The sequence below is a fragment of the Aptenodytes patagonicus genome, chromosome 13 (genome assembly GCF_965638725.1).
Source record: "Aptenodytes patagonicus chromosome 13, bAptPat1.pri.cur, whole genome shotgun sequence".
Classification (NCBI taxonomy): Eukaryota; Metazoa; Chordata; class Aves; order Sphenisciformes; family Spheniscidae; genus Aptenodytes; species Aptenodytes patagonicus.
Genome location: NC_134961.1, coordinates 13,511,542 through 13,528,887, shown reverse-complemented (window position 1 = coordinate 13,528,887; position 17,346 = coordinate 13,511,542). Strand labels below are relative to the sequence as shown.

General features: G+C 41.0%; 1 protein-coding gene across 2 annotated transcripts in view; it reads left to right on the top strand.

Moving 5' to 3' along the window:
- The first annotated feature begins 3,139 nt into the window (after window positions 1-3,139).
- TMC5 (transmembrane channel like 5) overlaps window positions 3,140-17,346 on the top strand; it is a 28,319-nt gene continuing 14,112 nt past the window's right edge. The window contains exons 1-8 of one of the 2 annotated variants that reach the window (XM_076350983.1): window positions 3,140-3,461; window positions 11,687-11,847; window positions 12,413-12,612; window positions 13,020-13,124; window positions 14,845-14,937; window positions 15,724-15,823; window positions 16,418-16,508; window positions 16,846-17,094. In XM_076350983.1, the coding sequence (XP_076207098.1) occupies window positions 11,774-11,847; window positions 12,413-12,612; window positions 13,020-13,124; window positions 14,845-14,937; window positions 15,724-15,823; window positions 16,418-16,508; window positions 16,846-17,094 (912 nt within the window). In that variant the 5' untranslated portion in view covers window positions 3,140-3,461; window positions 11,687-11,773. Of the gene's footprint in view, window positions 3,462-3,733; window positions 3,763-11,686; window positions 11,848-12,412; window positions 12,613-13,019; window positions 13,125-14,844; window positions 14,938-15,723; window positions 15,824-16,417; window positions 16,509-16,845; window positions 17,095-17,346 lie in introns of those variants that run through there. The other variant, XM_076350981.1, reaches the window with a different exon arrangement.

Here is a 17,346-nt window from a genome sequence, read left to right as displayed (position 1 = left end):
TGGTGTTAGGTGCTGTAAAAATCTCTTGCAAACTGATGTTTGGTCAACTCCTGTTGGGTTGCGGGCCCAAACTCCCCAGCCTGTTCTGAGTGAGCGGATCCAGTGACACGGGCTGCAGTGGAAACAACACAACTTTACCCTTGAATGTGAAAACTGAGCACGAACTGGAGCAAAGAAAGTCAGTAGATGCTTGGATCTCTTTTTTCCATCTGACAGTGAGGAAACAGTGTTTTTCATGTTAAGTTGTAGTAAACATCCCTGAGACTTATTTCTTGGAATAATTCTTGCCTTTAGTGTGAAAATAACAGCATGTGTGATGAAAAAGAAAATGAAACCTCCAGTAGTTTCAAGTATTACATGTGGGGGGGAAAAAAGCATTTACAGAGTTTCTGACTGTATGCTACCAGTAGTTAAATTGATAACCAGATTTTTCTGAACATTCGTCATCCACTTTCTGCAGTACTTTTAAAAGTAAGTCATCGTTAGGTTTCAGAATGCTGAATTGGACATAAATGAGCACACTTAGTAACTTATCTCACCAGTGTGTCATCAGCTCAGGTATGTGATTTTCGAATTGCTTTATTAGCAATCAGAATCTATGTGGGTAATCAGTTTTCAAAATAAAATCATAAAATGTTATTGATAAAAGTGTAAGTTCTCAAAGTAATTTAGATGTACATGTTTATGATCAGTAAGTTGATGTATTACTGGCGGAAGAGAAAGATGTATCTTAAGGGGAATTGTGAAATACAGAGACATGGAATTAAAGCACAGGGACTTCCTTATTGCACTGAACTATAAAAAAAACAAAGAACCACTTTGTAGGTGTTCTTGCCTTCATGCTGGTAGAGTGTCTAGAAAATAACTAATATGTTTTTTAGCTATTTTTCCATGAGAATAAGCTGTAACTTGCCCTCGTCCTTCAATGGGTCACTCTGGAGGCTAGTACAAGAGGGTAGGAATTCAAGCCTATTGCTTTTTTCCCTTCTTCTTTTCACAGATCTCCAGGATGATTTTTCCCAGGTGGGATTTTTTGTATAGCAAAGGCTGATGCTGCATGACTGTCTGCTGCTCTCCCGAGAGGCTGGGCTGTGCTTCAGCTTGAGAGCATGCAGGATCGGCTTGTTTGTAACAGAGCTGGATACCTCAGTGAAGCCCGTTACACGGGTGGTTTTGGTTCCTTGGTTGAGCGTCACGTTTCATGGGCTTCCTTTCAACAGCTTCCAGTTGATCATTCCTGAAAATTCAGGAGATGGAAATTGAAATGTCTCAGTAGCATTCCTGAAAAATTGTTTAGTATTGTTCAGCGTTCATGCTAAGTTTGTGATTCATATGCCAGATACGAGTGTGTATTGCATCACCAGAGCCTACGTACCCGCTTTTATTGGTCCCTTGAAGCCAACCAAGCGTGGGCCATCTTTGTATTTGTCTGTGAACGTAGAGCAGGGCCAGTTCTGCCTTAAATAGGAATACTTATGGTGTGAGACTTCCCTAGGGGTGTCATCTGGGGTGTCAGTTTTACTTTTTATTTATGTTCCTTTTCTTACCACTAAGAATACAAAGAAGAAAGGTGAGTAATACACTTGCTGATGAGACTCTTTCCAAAACTCCATGTGCTAGAAAAGTATTGGGTTAATGACCCCATGAGAACAAATTTAAATAAAGATAGGAGGAATTGAAACAAGATTGACTTCCCCAGGAATTTTGTGAGAACATTCTCTATTCTCTCTTTTTTTCAGTCGAGAAAACTTTTTAGACACTTGGAAATGTTCCAATGAATTTTATGGATCACAGCAATCCCAGGTGGGAAAACAGGAAGACAAGCATGCTGAGAAGGAGAGAATGGATGATTCTGCCAGAGCCCAACAGTCACACGCAGGGACTGTGGCAGGTTCCTCTCGTGCATTGTTTTTCCAATGTACCTTATTCACAAAAGCAGCAGTTTTCAGTCTGTGCTGAGCATGGAAGCCAGTGCCATATACTGTTTCCCGTGATGCTGGAGATCCGTCTGTCACATTTAGTAACACCATGTGTTTCTGGGACACTTTTTATTTCCTATGGTTCCTCTTCATAATGCCACAGTTCAAAAACACTTCTAAACATTCAGGGAAGTTCTGAGTGATCGTTTTAATTTCGGGGCGATCTTGTGTTCGACTACCCTGTGCTGTGGCCTGTGCAGCGTGCAGGCAGCTCCTGGATCAGTACAAGAGATCTGCAGACAAGTTCTCTGCAGTCATGCCAGGAATGTTGCTTTGGGCAAAACGTAATCTTAAAGTAGTATTAGAAAACTTTACTTAAATCCATGTTGAATGCGTCTGGTACAGGACAGACGTGTTTTACCCAGTTTAGGAGCTGGAAAAGCACTAGACGTTTGGCAAAAGTGATCCTCAACCATTACAACAGCACAGCTTCTGAACACAGAGCAAATTGATTTGTTACCAATTCCCCACTGGCTAGCGAGGGTACCTTTAATCCAAAGACTTTTTCGTTTGTTTGTTTGTTTGTTTGTTTTTTAATCTTGCTGACCAGAGAAGTTACTTAGGAATAGTTGCTGGAAGTGGCTGTGTGTTTTTCTGGGGAGATAAAATATGCCAAAATGGTGTAACAAGCTGTATTCACACAAAGGTGGCTGGGGTTCTATAATTCTGTACAGTATTAGCAAAAAGGAAAAAAGTAATGGGCAGAGCACAGGTCTGGGACAGCAGAGCCAGTCTTGTCCTTACCCTGTTTCCCTTTTCACCTGTGCCTGTCCCAGTGGTGGCTGTTGGGCCCCACATTCGGTTTGAGGATGCTTCTCTGTTCAGAGGACAGCATTAGCCGTCGGGAAGGGCACTGGGCACCAGTCTGGCAGTGACTATTGTGTGGTGGGTGTGCTGGGGTAACCCTGAGTCCAGCTGGCAACATCCAGCTGCTACAGAGTAGTTAAAGTAATAGAGGCATCCCTGCTGAGCTGCTTTGGGACAGAAATTCCTGCAAGAGGCACCACTCTGCCCATTACTTTTTTCCTTTTTGCTAATACTGTACAGAATTATAGAACCCCAGCCACCTTTGTGTTACCAGTGCCCTTCCCGAAGGCTAATGCTGTCCTCTGAACAGAGAAGCATCCTCAAACTGAATGTGGGGCCCAACAGACAGGGCTGGTGTTAAATTCCCCGTGCAGGAGCTGCTAATTACTGCCTGTATTACCGTGAACTATTTTTTTTCACCCCTAGATGAGCCTTCCTGTAATACGAATGAAAATATGTGAGGTTAAGATTGTTCTTTATCTCTGCTCTACAAATGATTAATCCAGGGATAAAGGTAACACATCATGTGTCTGAAAACCATTTCTCTCTGTCCTTTTATTGTGGTGTTAATGCGACCCAGGCCAGAAGCAAAGCATGTTTTAATTCATGAAGGGAAGGAGACTGAATGAATGTCTTGGGGATCCAGTAGAAATAAAGCAACGTGTTCTATAGCAGGTAACACGAAAAGGACTTTTTTTTGTTGTTTTCCTTTCTCTCTTTGGGCTGTCAGAGCAGGACTCCAGCTCCCCCTTTCCGCGGGGGTGCAGTTCCGTGCACAGCCCGTTCGGGGGCAGGGAAAGGGAAGCGAAGCGGGCGGCCACGGCGGCACCCCCGGCATCAGGGCCGGAGGCGGGACCGGGGGCACCGGGAGGAGTCGCCACGGGGGCGGGGTGCCGGTTCCCGGGGCGCCCACCGCGGACGCCGAGGCAGCTGGCGCGGGCGAGCCGGGGCCGGGCAGCCCTCTCCCGGCAGGCAGGTAAGGGGCCGGGGCCGGGCGCCTCCGGGGCTTGGGGCTGCTCCAACGGCCCTCGCCGCTGCGGCTCTGCGATTTCAGCAGCGGTCGGTAGGGCCGGGATCGCCGGCAGCGAGGAGCGGCGCAGTCGCCGGGGGCTGGAGCTTGCCGGGCCCCGAGCAGGGTCTGCGCCAGCTCTCCGACGGTGGGGCTGGAAGGTGGTTTCTCCGTGCGCCTGGCCTGGAGGAGTCACCCGAACTGCCTGACGGGCGACTGCAGTCTACTAATGCTCGCTGTTAATTTAGAGTGATAGAAGTGTTAGGGCTGGACTGCATGCGTGCTCAGAGATGTACTCGGCTTCTGCTATCTGGGAGGTAAATAGCCCCTGAGAGCGGTGCCCTGACCTTGGTATCAGCCCTGCTGCATGGCACCTCACAGCTTTATCGCTCCGTTAGTCACATGCGAGCTTCTGCTATCTTCAGCTGGAAGGGTTGGTCCCGTGGGGGATTAACAGCCACATCCTTCCCTGGTGTATTTAGCCAGTGTGCCACACTTCAGTCTGCAAGGTGTTGCACCAGCCTTGCTGGGATCACCAGCTTGCAGCGTGACATCTGCTTTTGCTTTGGCGTAGGCTGCGTGTTGGGGTCTGCTAGCTAGTGAATGAATGTGGTACTGCATTTTCCAAATAGCAGGTTGTGAGTTTTGTGTGTTACAATAGGTAACGGGAAGCCAGAAGTACTTTTGTATTAAATAGGTGGGGAAAATCTCAGGTTTAAGTATTCATGTTCTTTGTGGTCAATCATTCTGTCATTCCCTCAAAACACACAGGTATACTATTTAAATACTACTCTCTTTTTCTTCATTCTCATCCTTTATGCCCTAACCTACAAAGGTTGAAATGTTTTGATGCAGAAGACTAAATATATATCTAAAAGCCAAATCTATACATCCAAGATTTTATTGCTAAGTCTCTGTCCCTTAGTAATGCTCTGTTAGTTAAGCAAACCTGCAAGCAGTCCGTGGTACTGCATGGGAGCTGTGCTAACTTCTGCTTCCACTGACCTACTGTCACTGCGGTCTCCTCTGCAAGTCCTGGGACCAACAGCAGCCTGATCCTGCTCCATGTCAGTAGCTCTAGAGCCACGTTCAAGGTGTGATAGTTCAAGTGTGGGTGCCCTGTCAGTCCCTGCCCGTGCGACACAGCTCTGGCACGGGATACGGATAGCAGCGGGCTGCTGGTGCTAAGCAATGTAGTTGAAATGGCATCTGTTCCAGGCTGATATGTCAGTACTCCACCCAAAGCAATCAATTTCAATTTCACCCTCCCTCCAGTAAGCTTGTTGGGAGGACTTTTATTCTTACCATGAAAGTGGTAAAGTGGTGAGGTGGTGTGGTATGGCTGTATGGGCTGACATAACAAGAACTAGCACTATACAGCGGTGTCCTCTTTCACGTTTTTGTGAAAAAGCCTCTAATTGTGACTTGTATAGTCCATAGATTCTGTATGTTGATTGTAGAATAGAACCCTAATGTACTAACATGTTACACTGCATTTTAATGTAGCTGTATTTTGTCTGAAAAAGAAGTGTTTAGTTCATGTGAAATTATTTGTCCAACAATTTGAAAACTGCATATAAGAATTTTGAAGAGTTAGGAGAAACCTGTGACAAAACTGGGGCTCTTTTCTTCTGACTGGTTCCCCCCAGCCATTTCCTAGCTTCTTAGTTGATTTGCTAGAATATTGTGAATAGCTTTTGTTTTCCCTCAGGGTCATCTAAATGCTGCTTGTGCAAATAGTAATGAGATGACAATATCCTAACAGGAAGTTAAGCTAGAAATTACAAACAGAACAATGCCCCTTTTTTAGTTCAACAACATCGTGTATCTTTAAAACCCTGTTTGTGATCTGAAATGACCATATGTGTAGTTTTCATAAGCTTTTCCAATTGAACCTGTGAATGAGACTCCTGTAACTGATACTACTCATTAAAGTATAATTTGAAATTTGCATTTAAACTGGATAGGTATCCATTGCAAGTAAAGAATAAGCAAAGCTTGCTTTTAAGGCAAAACGTTAGAACTGTTCTAGTAGACAGTATCTCATGCCTCTAATAGACCTGCTGTGGTAGGCTGCCTTTCCCCTGAAAGTAGAAAACTAATCCAAACAGGTACTCAAAAACTGCTTCCTTGTTCTTGTAACCAGACGTTTCCTTCAAATACAAGTAGCTGGTAATGTTGGTGAATAGACAGACTTAAGAAACTTGTTTTGCAAAGCAAGATTTAGTCCTGCTATATGCAAAGAATGTGATAGTCTGTAGTTTGGAAATTTAGTCACAAGACTGACTTGCACTCACACGAACTGATTCTTGCCTTAGCCTTTTTTTCCCTTTAATGGTCAGACTAGGTAATGTCTTTCAAGTGTTAAAGAAATAATGCAGAGTTCTGTTCACGGTTTCTTACTCTTGATAATCTTTCCTCTCTCTGCCAGGTATACTGTTCTTACTCTTCAGTTCCCTATTTCTAATTTTAGTAGTTATATATCCTTGATTGTTCCTCTTTACCCAGTGCTCATAGTTTTCCCAATGGATTAAGTTTGCAATTTGTGGTCAGAGTTAAGAAAATAAAAGCAACAAAGCAGCAAACAAAAAGAGACTTGCTCTCAAGGGATTCTCTGGGGAAGGGATTAGATAATGCAAAATCACTGTGATATGTACTTCAGTCCATAAGAATTGTGATCCCATGGGGCCTTTTGGGTGGAAGAGCAGGGATTTATGTGGTAGATTAGGGAGAGGACTATGAATTTCACAGAATTAATGAAGTATCTGAACTTTCATCCGCTGCCATTAAGCAAAAACTCTGAAGTGTGTGCCACATCTTTACGACACTTTACTGGACACTAAAATTTAACTATATGTTATAACGATGTTTTGAATGTTTCAGGAGCGTGTTTATAATAAGGGCATCTAAACTCAGGTGAAGAAGTAAAACCCTGCTTGAGACGCTGCAAACAGGAAATAGTTGGCAGTCCTTCTCCAGAAGCCTTTAAGCAGCCACAGGTGACAGAAGGGATTTAACTTGCAAACGAAGTGAACAGGATGAAAATATTGTAATCTTACTATATTGGGGGGGGAGGAGATTACAAGAGGAATGTTAAATGGAAAGGGCAAGGCAAACAAGTGAGTAGGTGTAAAAAAATGGATAAAGAGCAAATAAGGAGTAGAGTTCATGATGCTGAAGCAGTAGCCGGAGGCAATGGGAGCAGCCAGCTGAGGGCAAAGATAGTCTTGACAGTAGGATGTTCCCCTGTGTCAGCCAGACACTATTCTGCCTGCTTCTGCCAGCCTGCCTTGCTACTCTGCACCTCACTCTCACCAAGAAGGGCTGGGGGGACAGGGAGGATGGGATCTGAATTCTGGTAGGTAGCATTGCACTATAGGACTAGGAAATACCTTCCTTTGTGAGCTCGGGATCCAAGAAGCTGTTGGGAGAGACAGCAGCATTGCGACTGTAATGGGGATGCTGTCACTCTCTCCTTTCCCTTTCCAATTTGGTTGTCTGTCCTTTGCCTATACAGTAGTAAGCAGATGAGTCTTTAGTGCTACCACATGTCATCTTTTGCAGCAGAGGTACAATTTACATTGCTGAAATTGGTTGAAGGTCTAAAATAACAAAATTGACATTGGCTCCTGTAACTGACCCTGCTGACATCAATAAAAACACAATGGAAGGCCAGTAAGAGGTGGCCTTTGTCAGTTCAAACTGGGTACTTTGGCAATATGCGTAAGAGGTAAGTGACTTTCACTTCCGTGTATGATTCACGCTTGTCTCATTACTAATATGTCAATTAAAGATCAGGTTTTCTTGAGTGTACTGTTTGATTAGCACAATTCACAGGCTCTTTAGATTTTCTGAGAGGCTTTCCTGGTTTGTTGCAGCAGTGCTGAAGCTGTTGGGATTGAGATAGTGGAAGAGTAGTGGTCAGTACTGGAACCTAGTTGCTGATACAGCATGTAATCTAGTTTTAACTCTGGTCTATCTCTCAAACTCACTTTTGGCTTTCAGAAATCAATCTGATTTTTTTCAGCATGAAGCTGTGTGGAACATGTTAAACAGCACAGGGATTAATGAATAAAAATAACTTAGGTAACAGTGAAGCCCTGTCCAGTCGTACCCTACAAAACTAAAAGATCCGTAAGGAAATAGAGCACATTCAACCTTCTGAATCAGTTCTTCCATGAGTTCTATTCCCTTCATTCAACACTATTAAGTCAACTATGATGTAGTTCTGGGACTTACTGTTTCCATTCCTCTTCAAGATTTGTGTAAGTATAATTTACTCTATGTAATCCTTTTTACTGAGGGATTGCAGGTAAAGGACTTGAAGGTCTAAGTGGTTTTCCTGAAACTTGATACCAGGACAAAGTGCTGTTTTAGCAAGACATTCATGTTTGTTTGATTTATATTCTAAATGAGGATTAGTGTCTACAGCAGTGAATTACCTGTACAGGAATGGATAAAACTAACCTGGAATATTTTGTCGAGGCTGTTGGTCTGTGATGTGAAGGCAGTTATTTTTCTGGGAAATGATCCAGAAGAATGAGCCTGCACTGCTTGGAGTTTCCTGTTCTGTCATTATACTGTGTGTCGAATGATTTAAGCGGAAAACACCCACTCTCCGCTTATCCTGTAACTTATTTACATATCGATGATTATTAAATCCACTGATCTTAAACCCTTCTGTTCTTAAGAGGAGGAACACAAGATTTGTCTAATTGCTTGCCAAAATCCAAAGTGTTGTCCAACAAATGGACACCACTCTGCAAAGAGAAGATTTGTCAAGCTCCTGCTTTTTATCTTTCTTTCACAAATGACCTCTGTTCTCCAGCTATTTATTTTTTTTCCTGCTGGAAAATAACTTTTTAAAGGGAAAGCTAAGTCTAAATTTCATAGCTTTTCCTGGAACTATGGTTTACTGCATCCCATCATAGGTCAAAAAGAAGAACGAGGTGGTTTAGCTTGAGCATTACCTGCTTCAGGTTCTTTCCAAGGAACCGTGACTGGTCAGAAACTTACAAACTGCCAGTCCATCAAACCCCAAACCAAACCTATAATGTAGGCATCTGATTTGATAAGAAGAGTTTCTCATGATCTTTGGGCTTGAGATGGAGGAAGTGGGTGGATTGGTGTGCCGCCTGTACACCATTGGCATGCTACCTGTACACCATTGGTGTGCCACCCGTACACCCTGAGCATGTATGCTCATACGCACCTCCATCCCACCTGAGAGCATTTATGGACCAGGTAGCATAGTAATCTTTGAGTGACTGCAGCCTCAGTCAGGAAACATATGGGTTATCCATGTTCATGTTCTTGCTCGCTCCAAATGCCTCAAGGTTTGGGATCTAATGCTCTCAGGTAGCAAGAGGGAAATCTCTAGTTTTTTCAGGAACGAAATGCAAAGATTTGAATTTGCCTCAGTGTACCTGGGGAATTTATTTAAAACCCTTAAAACTTTGGGAGTGGAGAAAAAACAGAGTGGCTTCAGATGCTGGGTTCAGTGGTAGACTGTTAATGTCCCTGTGGATTTTCACAGAAATCCTGGCATAAAGCGCATCTTAAGACTCAAAGGAAATAAAGTGGATAATGATGGAACCAACAGACAGTCTGTCTTGGGCTTATTTGAGTGTCTTAGCAAGCCTTTATGGATATGCCTAGAGGTCTTTAAAATGAGTAAGAGAAAGAAGTGGATTTATTTTTTAGTCAGACTGTTCTGTTTCTTCTGCTTGGTTGCACTTCAGCAAGTTGGTTGATAGACCTGGTGGTTACTTCCTACCAGCTCGCTTCTGGGTAATGCTGACATTTCCATCAAAATACCTGTTCTCTCTACAGTTTGAATGAAGACCAGGCAAGCTGACGAGCTGTTTAGCTCAGTGGTCAGTTTTCCAGCTGCCTTGCTGGCAGGCTTCCCAGCTTTCTGGATGGCTGAGTCTGAGTGAGTTGGGTTCCTGGGAAACCGGTTAAAAAATAGAAAAATGTAATTTTGCACACTCTTCAAAGAGAACTATCTGAGAATTTTCTTCCCCTGAGAAGGTAATCTTTTCCTCTTCAGCTTTTCATTACAGTTTGAAATGTAAAACACTTTTATAGGGGGAAATTTAGTTTTCCAAGCAACTCTTTGCAGAAGACCATGATTATCTTTTTCAAGAATTGTTTCCATGCTTTTTAATGGAGTATAAGGACAGAATGTACTAATTCCTGAAGAGCTTGTATAAAACTTCAGATATATTCTAAGCTAGTTCTCAAAAGATCATCAGGAGCTAAGTGGTTCCCATCAAAGAAAACCTACCTCTCAGGAGATTTAAACTTCCTGTGACTTTTATGTAAGATTCCTGGGGTGTTTATTGATTTTCTTTGGACATAAGGGGAGGAGGCTCTGCTGATTACTTTTCTGAATACATGAGAATCTCACTCTGCCTCTGTAGGTGTGACATTGTTGCCTGAAAAGACCCGTTTCACCTAGGGGAGACTATGTTTACAGTTTCTTGTTGACAGTAATCACATTCTGCTATTTACAGAAGGGATGGGTGACGCACGATATATTCAAATTGCCTGGTATGCTTTTTTACTGAATGTTTGCTGAAGACATGGGCCTCACAGCATGCTTCATCATGCTATAATGAAAGTGTAGACAATGTTCTGATTAAAATGTAGGACTTCAAATTCAATCAACCACCTGCGTTTATATGCAAATCTCACTGCAAGTCAGTGTGCAAAACCTGGGCAGTGTTTTACAACTGTATGTCACACTGCAAGATTTTAGACTGTCTTCCAAGATCTTTAGGTGTGTAAATGACACAATAGTAATTTAAGAGCTTCTTTTGGCAAAATGAGAAGATTTTGAAAAGCCTTCAGAAACTAGACGCTGTACAAGTATCCGTTTTGAAGATACTTTTCTTCATGTGATACTTCCTTTGCTGCAGTAGAAATTGCAAATAAAAACCACTGCAGACAGAAAAGTTGGTTGAGACCATACCATTTAATGAGATCCAGCTCTGCTTTTCTAGGAGCAGAGCTGAGATAAAAGCAGGGTCTGATGGGTTTTGCCAGATGTGTCCTTTATCGTTTGTTTTTTTCCTTCCCTGTTGTTGAATAGCTTGCCAGATGGTCAAGCTTGTCATGGTGCATTTAAGAACAAATGCTAAAAGTTCATTCCTTTTTAATTTTGAGGATGACTTTTGATTAATTGCAAGAACTGCCTTTTTACTTTGGATTCTGGTTTTCTAATATAAGGGTCCCTTTTCACTGACTTACCTGGACTTCGTTCGTTAAACTCTGACCAAGTCTGGTTTGCTTAAGACTAAAATGGAGCACTCTGAGAAATAAAGCTAAACCCAAACCTATTTACAGGATTGAGACGTTAAGTCATTAGAAGAGGTCTCATTAAGAGTGGGTCTCTAAATAATGTCAGCTCTATACATAGCAGTGGTGCGGTGGGTCCCTTCTTCACAACTAAGGCTTAAAGATGCCACTGCTAGTAAGGAAGTGGGCAGACTTCATCTCCTCTTTGGTTTTTGAAACGTAGTACTCGGAGAAAATTTGTATATTTGGCTTTTCCTGTATGAGGAGGAAAGAGAGAACTTATTTTCTTCCTAATGTTTCAACATGCTTCTAAAACCTGGCTTCATTGTCAGTGCTGGGGAAGACTTCATGTGGCACTCCAGTTCCTTAGTTTTGTAGAGAGCTTACTATAGAGAAATATTAGTTCCCATTTTACCTGCAGCTTCTGGTGGACCCTAATTTCCCGATGGTAAATAGCACTAAGTTAGAACCATTTCCTGTTTATATTGTTTCATGTTAATTGTTAGCAGGATGGCAAAATCTTCTAAGATGCTGAAATGAAGTTCCTTTCTTTTCATTTTGTATGTACATGCCTCTATTTTGTAATTAGGTCTGTAATCAGTCTTCCTGTGAACTTATTAATGAAGCAGTAGAGACAAAAATAAGAAGATTTAATCCCTCAAACCAAGGACTTGTCATGTCTTATCATTACAATGAAGCCTTTGAAAATCCGGACTACCACTTCTCAGAGACACTGGAAATTGATAGAAGGTGAGTTTATTTAATTTTGCTGTTATGACTGTGCCATAAGAAATTAAATTCTCTATTTATATGCAGGAGAAACTTTTTTCCCAGAGTTTTAATCTGTGGAATTCTTTTAATCCCTCCTTTATGCTTGCATTCTCAGACACAAATTTTTAAAGCTGTTATCAGGAAGGTGGCGTTCAAGAGAAATGGCATGTTTGGTTTTTACACGTTAGATGCGTTTATCAGTTTAATGTATTTTAGGATTTATGGCATAACATCATGGACGTTTTTTAGTTCCAGTAATTTTCACAATGTGCTATAACCTTGGATGTCCTCATTTTCCAAGCAGTTATTCCTGTTTAGGTAGAGTCCAAGCTAACTTCAGGTGGAGAGGAGTTTCAATCTTTCTAATTCAGTTGATGACCAAATGAAAATTATGATGTTGGAGTTCTAAATACAAAATACCTCTCAGTATCAGAGTTTGTTTTATAATGTACTCAAATTCAATGATGATAGGTAACAATTCATTAAGGATGTCTACTGAGAGTTTTTGTGGCACTCAAGGTTTTCCTTTTTGTTGCTCACACAGGAGGAATTCTCAAAAGAATCTGTTCTTTCAGCAAAGCCCTTATGGTTCTTCACCATATGGTTCCTACGGAGAACACAGTGAAAGAGGACAGAATTACCCTCTGGCCATACCAATGGCCTCCATGAGACATAGCTCTGAATACAGCGAAGGTTTACCAAGAGTTAATGTCCTAAGGAGAAGTCCGTATGGAAATTCCACTGGTATGTGATTTCTCATATGAACAGCTTACAGAAACACTGGAACAAGTAATGGCTTACTCTGTCCTGACGGAGTCATGCAGTGCTGGAAGGCTCAACTCTCTATATATTTGTACGTGGTGGCAGTGGGGTTTTTTGGCTTTTTTTCCTACAAGTAGTTCAGATGTTATATTAACAGATCCATGGACTCTCTGCTGTATTAACAGATTGGTAAATACTGACTTGTATGGACCGTATAAGCCATTGAATACTGGGATGTACATTGGAGTGAGATATAGGAGTTCTGTTAATAGGATATACTGCTGTGTTTGCAGTAGAGCTGTATTTGGTCAACAGGGCTGATATTCTGTGTGTGTAAATAATCCATAGCAGTATACAAGTTTCTGTATAATCCTGATTCCCTTCAACAGATAATCTTTCCTTTGAGCCTGAGCCAGAACTGGCATACAGCCCACCTTCTACCTTCCATCTGCTGGATCGCCCCTATACCCACAGAATTTCCAGTGTATCAGAAGGTAAGACGTAAGGATTGTGGTGCATCAGAATATTGAATCATAGAATGGTTTGGGTTGAATGTCAGTCTCGCCCTCCATAAAATAATAAATAGTTAAAAGCCTTCTGGTTCAGGTATGAAGATCTTCATGTAATAAAAGAAATCATAAAACATAAATTCTCTTTTACTATCCTACATCGCTGTAGCTGAATTTTCCAATATCTTTCTGAAGGTGATGATCTTTGTTTCTTGAGCAATCAAAGATATAATGCCTACCCGTTTTAACCCAAACTCCCTATAAGTGGGTCAACATAAAACAAACTTACACAGTTATCTGAAGATACTCATTGTAGGAGGAAATAAGGGGAGGATAGGATGCATTTTTGAGACTGTCTTTAGTAAAATTTTCAGTATGTTGTCTCTCTGTAAATTCTAGACTATAGTAGTAATTAGAGATTTATATTCATTAAAATACAGGGGGTCTGGAATAGTATAATCTGAATTCTGTTTTAGGCTAGCATAGTAGTTTATTGTTCATGTTCTGGGTAGGAACTGTTCTTCCCATGTGGTGTAATTTCTTCTGTTACAATCAGTTTGGTTCCTGTCTGCTGCTTCTGGAATGTAATTAAGAGTTCTTTTCTGGAATGGTTACCTAGATGCATTGAAAGAACCATCTCTCTGTCCCCCCAAAGTGAGAGATTCTTGGTTTTTTTCTCTTTTTCATCTTTAAGAACATAGTCTTTAAGTTAAGATCTGATTTGGCAAAATCCTGTATTCATATTAAAAAGCAACGATTTTACTGGTAACTGGAAATGCCTCACCCCATGAGTGACCATAGAAATAGGACAGTTCCAAACATTAATTATCATGCATGGCTTTTAATACTTGATAGGAAGGAGAGAGTGCATTTCCAACACAATCAAGTAGAGGATAAATGTCTGAGTGCTGAAAGTTCAAGAAGTACCTCCACAAGGAGGCACAGATGCTTTGCTTTTTCTGATTCTTTTTAATTGCTACAAAGGAAGTTGGCTCAAAGCGGAAGTGACGCTAACATCAGGGGACCATTAGATCTAAATAGTAAATATGGTGAAGGAGCCTGCAACGTGTGCATTAACTAGCAGGCGCATCACTCAGCTGGGGCCTTCCACACTAGCGGGTCGAGCTCAAAAGGGGGATGTAACATTGCACAGACTGGCCATTTGCTGGGAAGGCGAGGCAAGGAAAGCTGTGGCTAAACTCATCTGCTTCATAGCTGGAAGACGAAGGATTTAAGGAGTATAGTCACTTGTGTTTGAGTAATTGGGTGAAAGAAGGTTGAGAGAACAGTTGCATTTTGGCCCCAGGGAAATGGGAGTCCAGTACATATAACTTATTCAGCACGATTGAATGTGATTCTAAAACAATTCCTCCGAAATCAGTGGAAGGATTTTTAAAGAAAGGACCTGTCTTCTAGGAAGAAAGTCTTGAATAATCAATGTGCGTATTTATGAATGGGTTAGATGACAAAGTTTTCCATGACAGTTGAAGACTGGGCTCAGCACCTCTTTTCCAGCATGTATCTGAAAAATTGCATATGGTCATCAAGCATGATCAGGAAAGAAGTGAGTGGGGGAGTATGTTTGCATGTAGGTAGTGAGATTGAAGGGTATACTCTTAAGCTGTTTCTGTGAAAGTGAAATTTGAATTTCTTAAGTCAATTTGTCAGGAGTATCTGGGCTTACTAAACAGTGCATGTTATTTAGATGCCTTTATTTGGAGACACAACAGAAGACCACCTGATGAGATCTCCATGACTTCTTCCAGCCTGTTTGAAACAGATCCAGTGTGCAAAGAAGGTAGGAGTTTAGATAAGTCATTCAATATTAAATAGCATCTTGCACAAGTATGGTGTGGTTGATACTATTCTTGGTTTATCAGCAGAATTGCATGTACAGTCTTTCTGTGGTTATGGGAACAACTTGGTTTTGTGTTAATGCTAGCGATTAATCTTTTATCATGGGATTTTAGTGTGCTAGTAGAGTATAAATGAAGCACAGTGCAGTGTGATATGTGTTAACTTGTAGAAAGGAAAGCTAAATTCTTTATTAGAATTTGTTTGACCAGCTAATGGGTTGTTTTCAGCCACTGTGTCTGGAATTAGCATCAAATTCCAACTATGTGAGAACAGCCTGATTGTCAAGTAATACAGTTCTGTCTATTTCATAGGTAGTGCTAAGTTTGGGCACTAACTTCAACTAAAATTACAGAATAAATAAAACAAAAGTTTAGCTTTAAAGTCATCATGGAAATGTGACTATCAAACAGTGATCAAGCAATAGACCAGAATCTTGGAGTTCGTCAGTATTTTGTTTTCCTTTATATTGCAGCTCTTTGTATTAACATTAAACAAGCATCAGACAAGTGATATTTATTTTTTAACATTCAGTATTGTACTACTTATTACATGTGTATTAGAGTACTGACAGAGCTGAGGATATTCTGGGGAGTATTATTAAGTCCCAGAACTTGCCACATCTTGGTAGCAGTGAAAATGGGGAATGTTGTTATATCCATTTCAGACTTTGTATAAGAATTACCGTATTATTATCCCAAAATTTGGATTTTTCATGGGTTTTATGCAGAGGAAAAGTTAGTTGGAAATCTTGCAAGTATGTCCACCAGTGAAAGGATTAAAGCAATCCAGAAGATGCCAAAGACCATGAAAAAAAAGAGAGAGATCAGGTAAAAATAAAAGTTTATCTGTTTAGTTTTACAAACACTATACTTTCTATACCCAGCTATCAAGTATGGGTGCTTGCCATCTGCTCGGCTTTGGTTTGTCACTTTGAAAGAACTGAAAGTACTTTTTAATGCACTTTTTAAAAGTTAACATCTTGCCACGGAAAATAATTTAAAGATGGTTCATTGTCCCTTTTCTGGATGGGAAGAATCTCTCATGGTAATAGAATATCAAGGCCTTGAGATTTGATTACGAATGGTGACTTGCGATTTCTTTTCAAAGGAGGCTTGGGTGTTGGCCATTGAAAATGGAGAAGAGACCACATGGTCTCAAACATCCTTTTGTCTCCTCACAGAATGTATTTAAATTTTGTTCCCAGAGTGAGTTAGTGGAGGGGTTAGAACATGCTGTCATAGCATGGACAAGAGCCGTGGTAGCAGCTAATAGAAAAAGAACCAGCAGAACATCTCCATGTTTTATTAACTCTGTTCATGTGCACATGTGTGAAACTGTATTTGCAGCAGCTTCTTTGGCTTCTTGTTTTAATTACAACCAATGCTATAATGCTTGTCACTCCCTGCCCTGCTCTTCCACAGGAATAAAGTTCTTAAAGAAATAACAAAAAAATCAAGGCACCACAGTACTCAACTTCCCTGCTGTACACAGTGTCTGCAGGGAACGGTAGTGGTAAGTGTCATAAACTTCTGTCAGTCACAACAGGATAAACCGCTTTAGCTTGCAATGTTATCACTGTCTCCAGAGGTATCTGGTATCTTGCTTTATGTTACGTACCAAAGAACCAATTAATTGCTGCAGCGTTCATTAATAATGACTTGCATTATGGTAGCACTTAGGAACACCAGTTAAGCATCTTATGGTGCATGTAGTGGGCGAAATCTGTTCTTATCATCAAAATGGAACTGTAAAAAATGTGAGGCTTTATTATGTGGATTTGAGTCCTGTTTAAGACTGCTTGCTGAGATTCATCTCTCTCTCTCTCTCTCTCCCCTCTTTTGCACTTCAGTCATTTCGGCGATTTGGAAATAGCTTGTCAGAATATTTTCACCTACTGCAGTTATGGCACAAGACTCTGAAGATCATTGGTGCCGAGTTTGGAACAAGTGTTCTTTCTTATTTTATTTTCTTGAAGTGGCTGCTAACTTTCAACATCTTCTCATTCCTCATAAACTTCAGTTTCATCACAGTCCCTCAGTTTGTTGCAGCAGAACCAAATAACCTTTCTTTCACGGGTCTGGAGCTGTTCACTGGAGCTGTAAGTATTTGTATTAGTACTGTGTGCAACAGATCTACTTCAAAAACTCACAACAGAGTAAAAAAGTTAGTATTTCTTATTAAGAGGTGGAGTTAGAATTTTACATGACTAGGGATAATATTTAGTACATATTGAAAAAGAAGCTGCAACAAACATTGACTCAGCGTGAGATGAATGGAACTCATTCTGGTGCATGTCTCACTGCAAATGATTGCTGTCTTCAGCAGTATTTTAAGACTTTCATCACTTTCA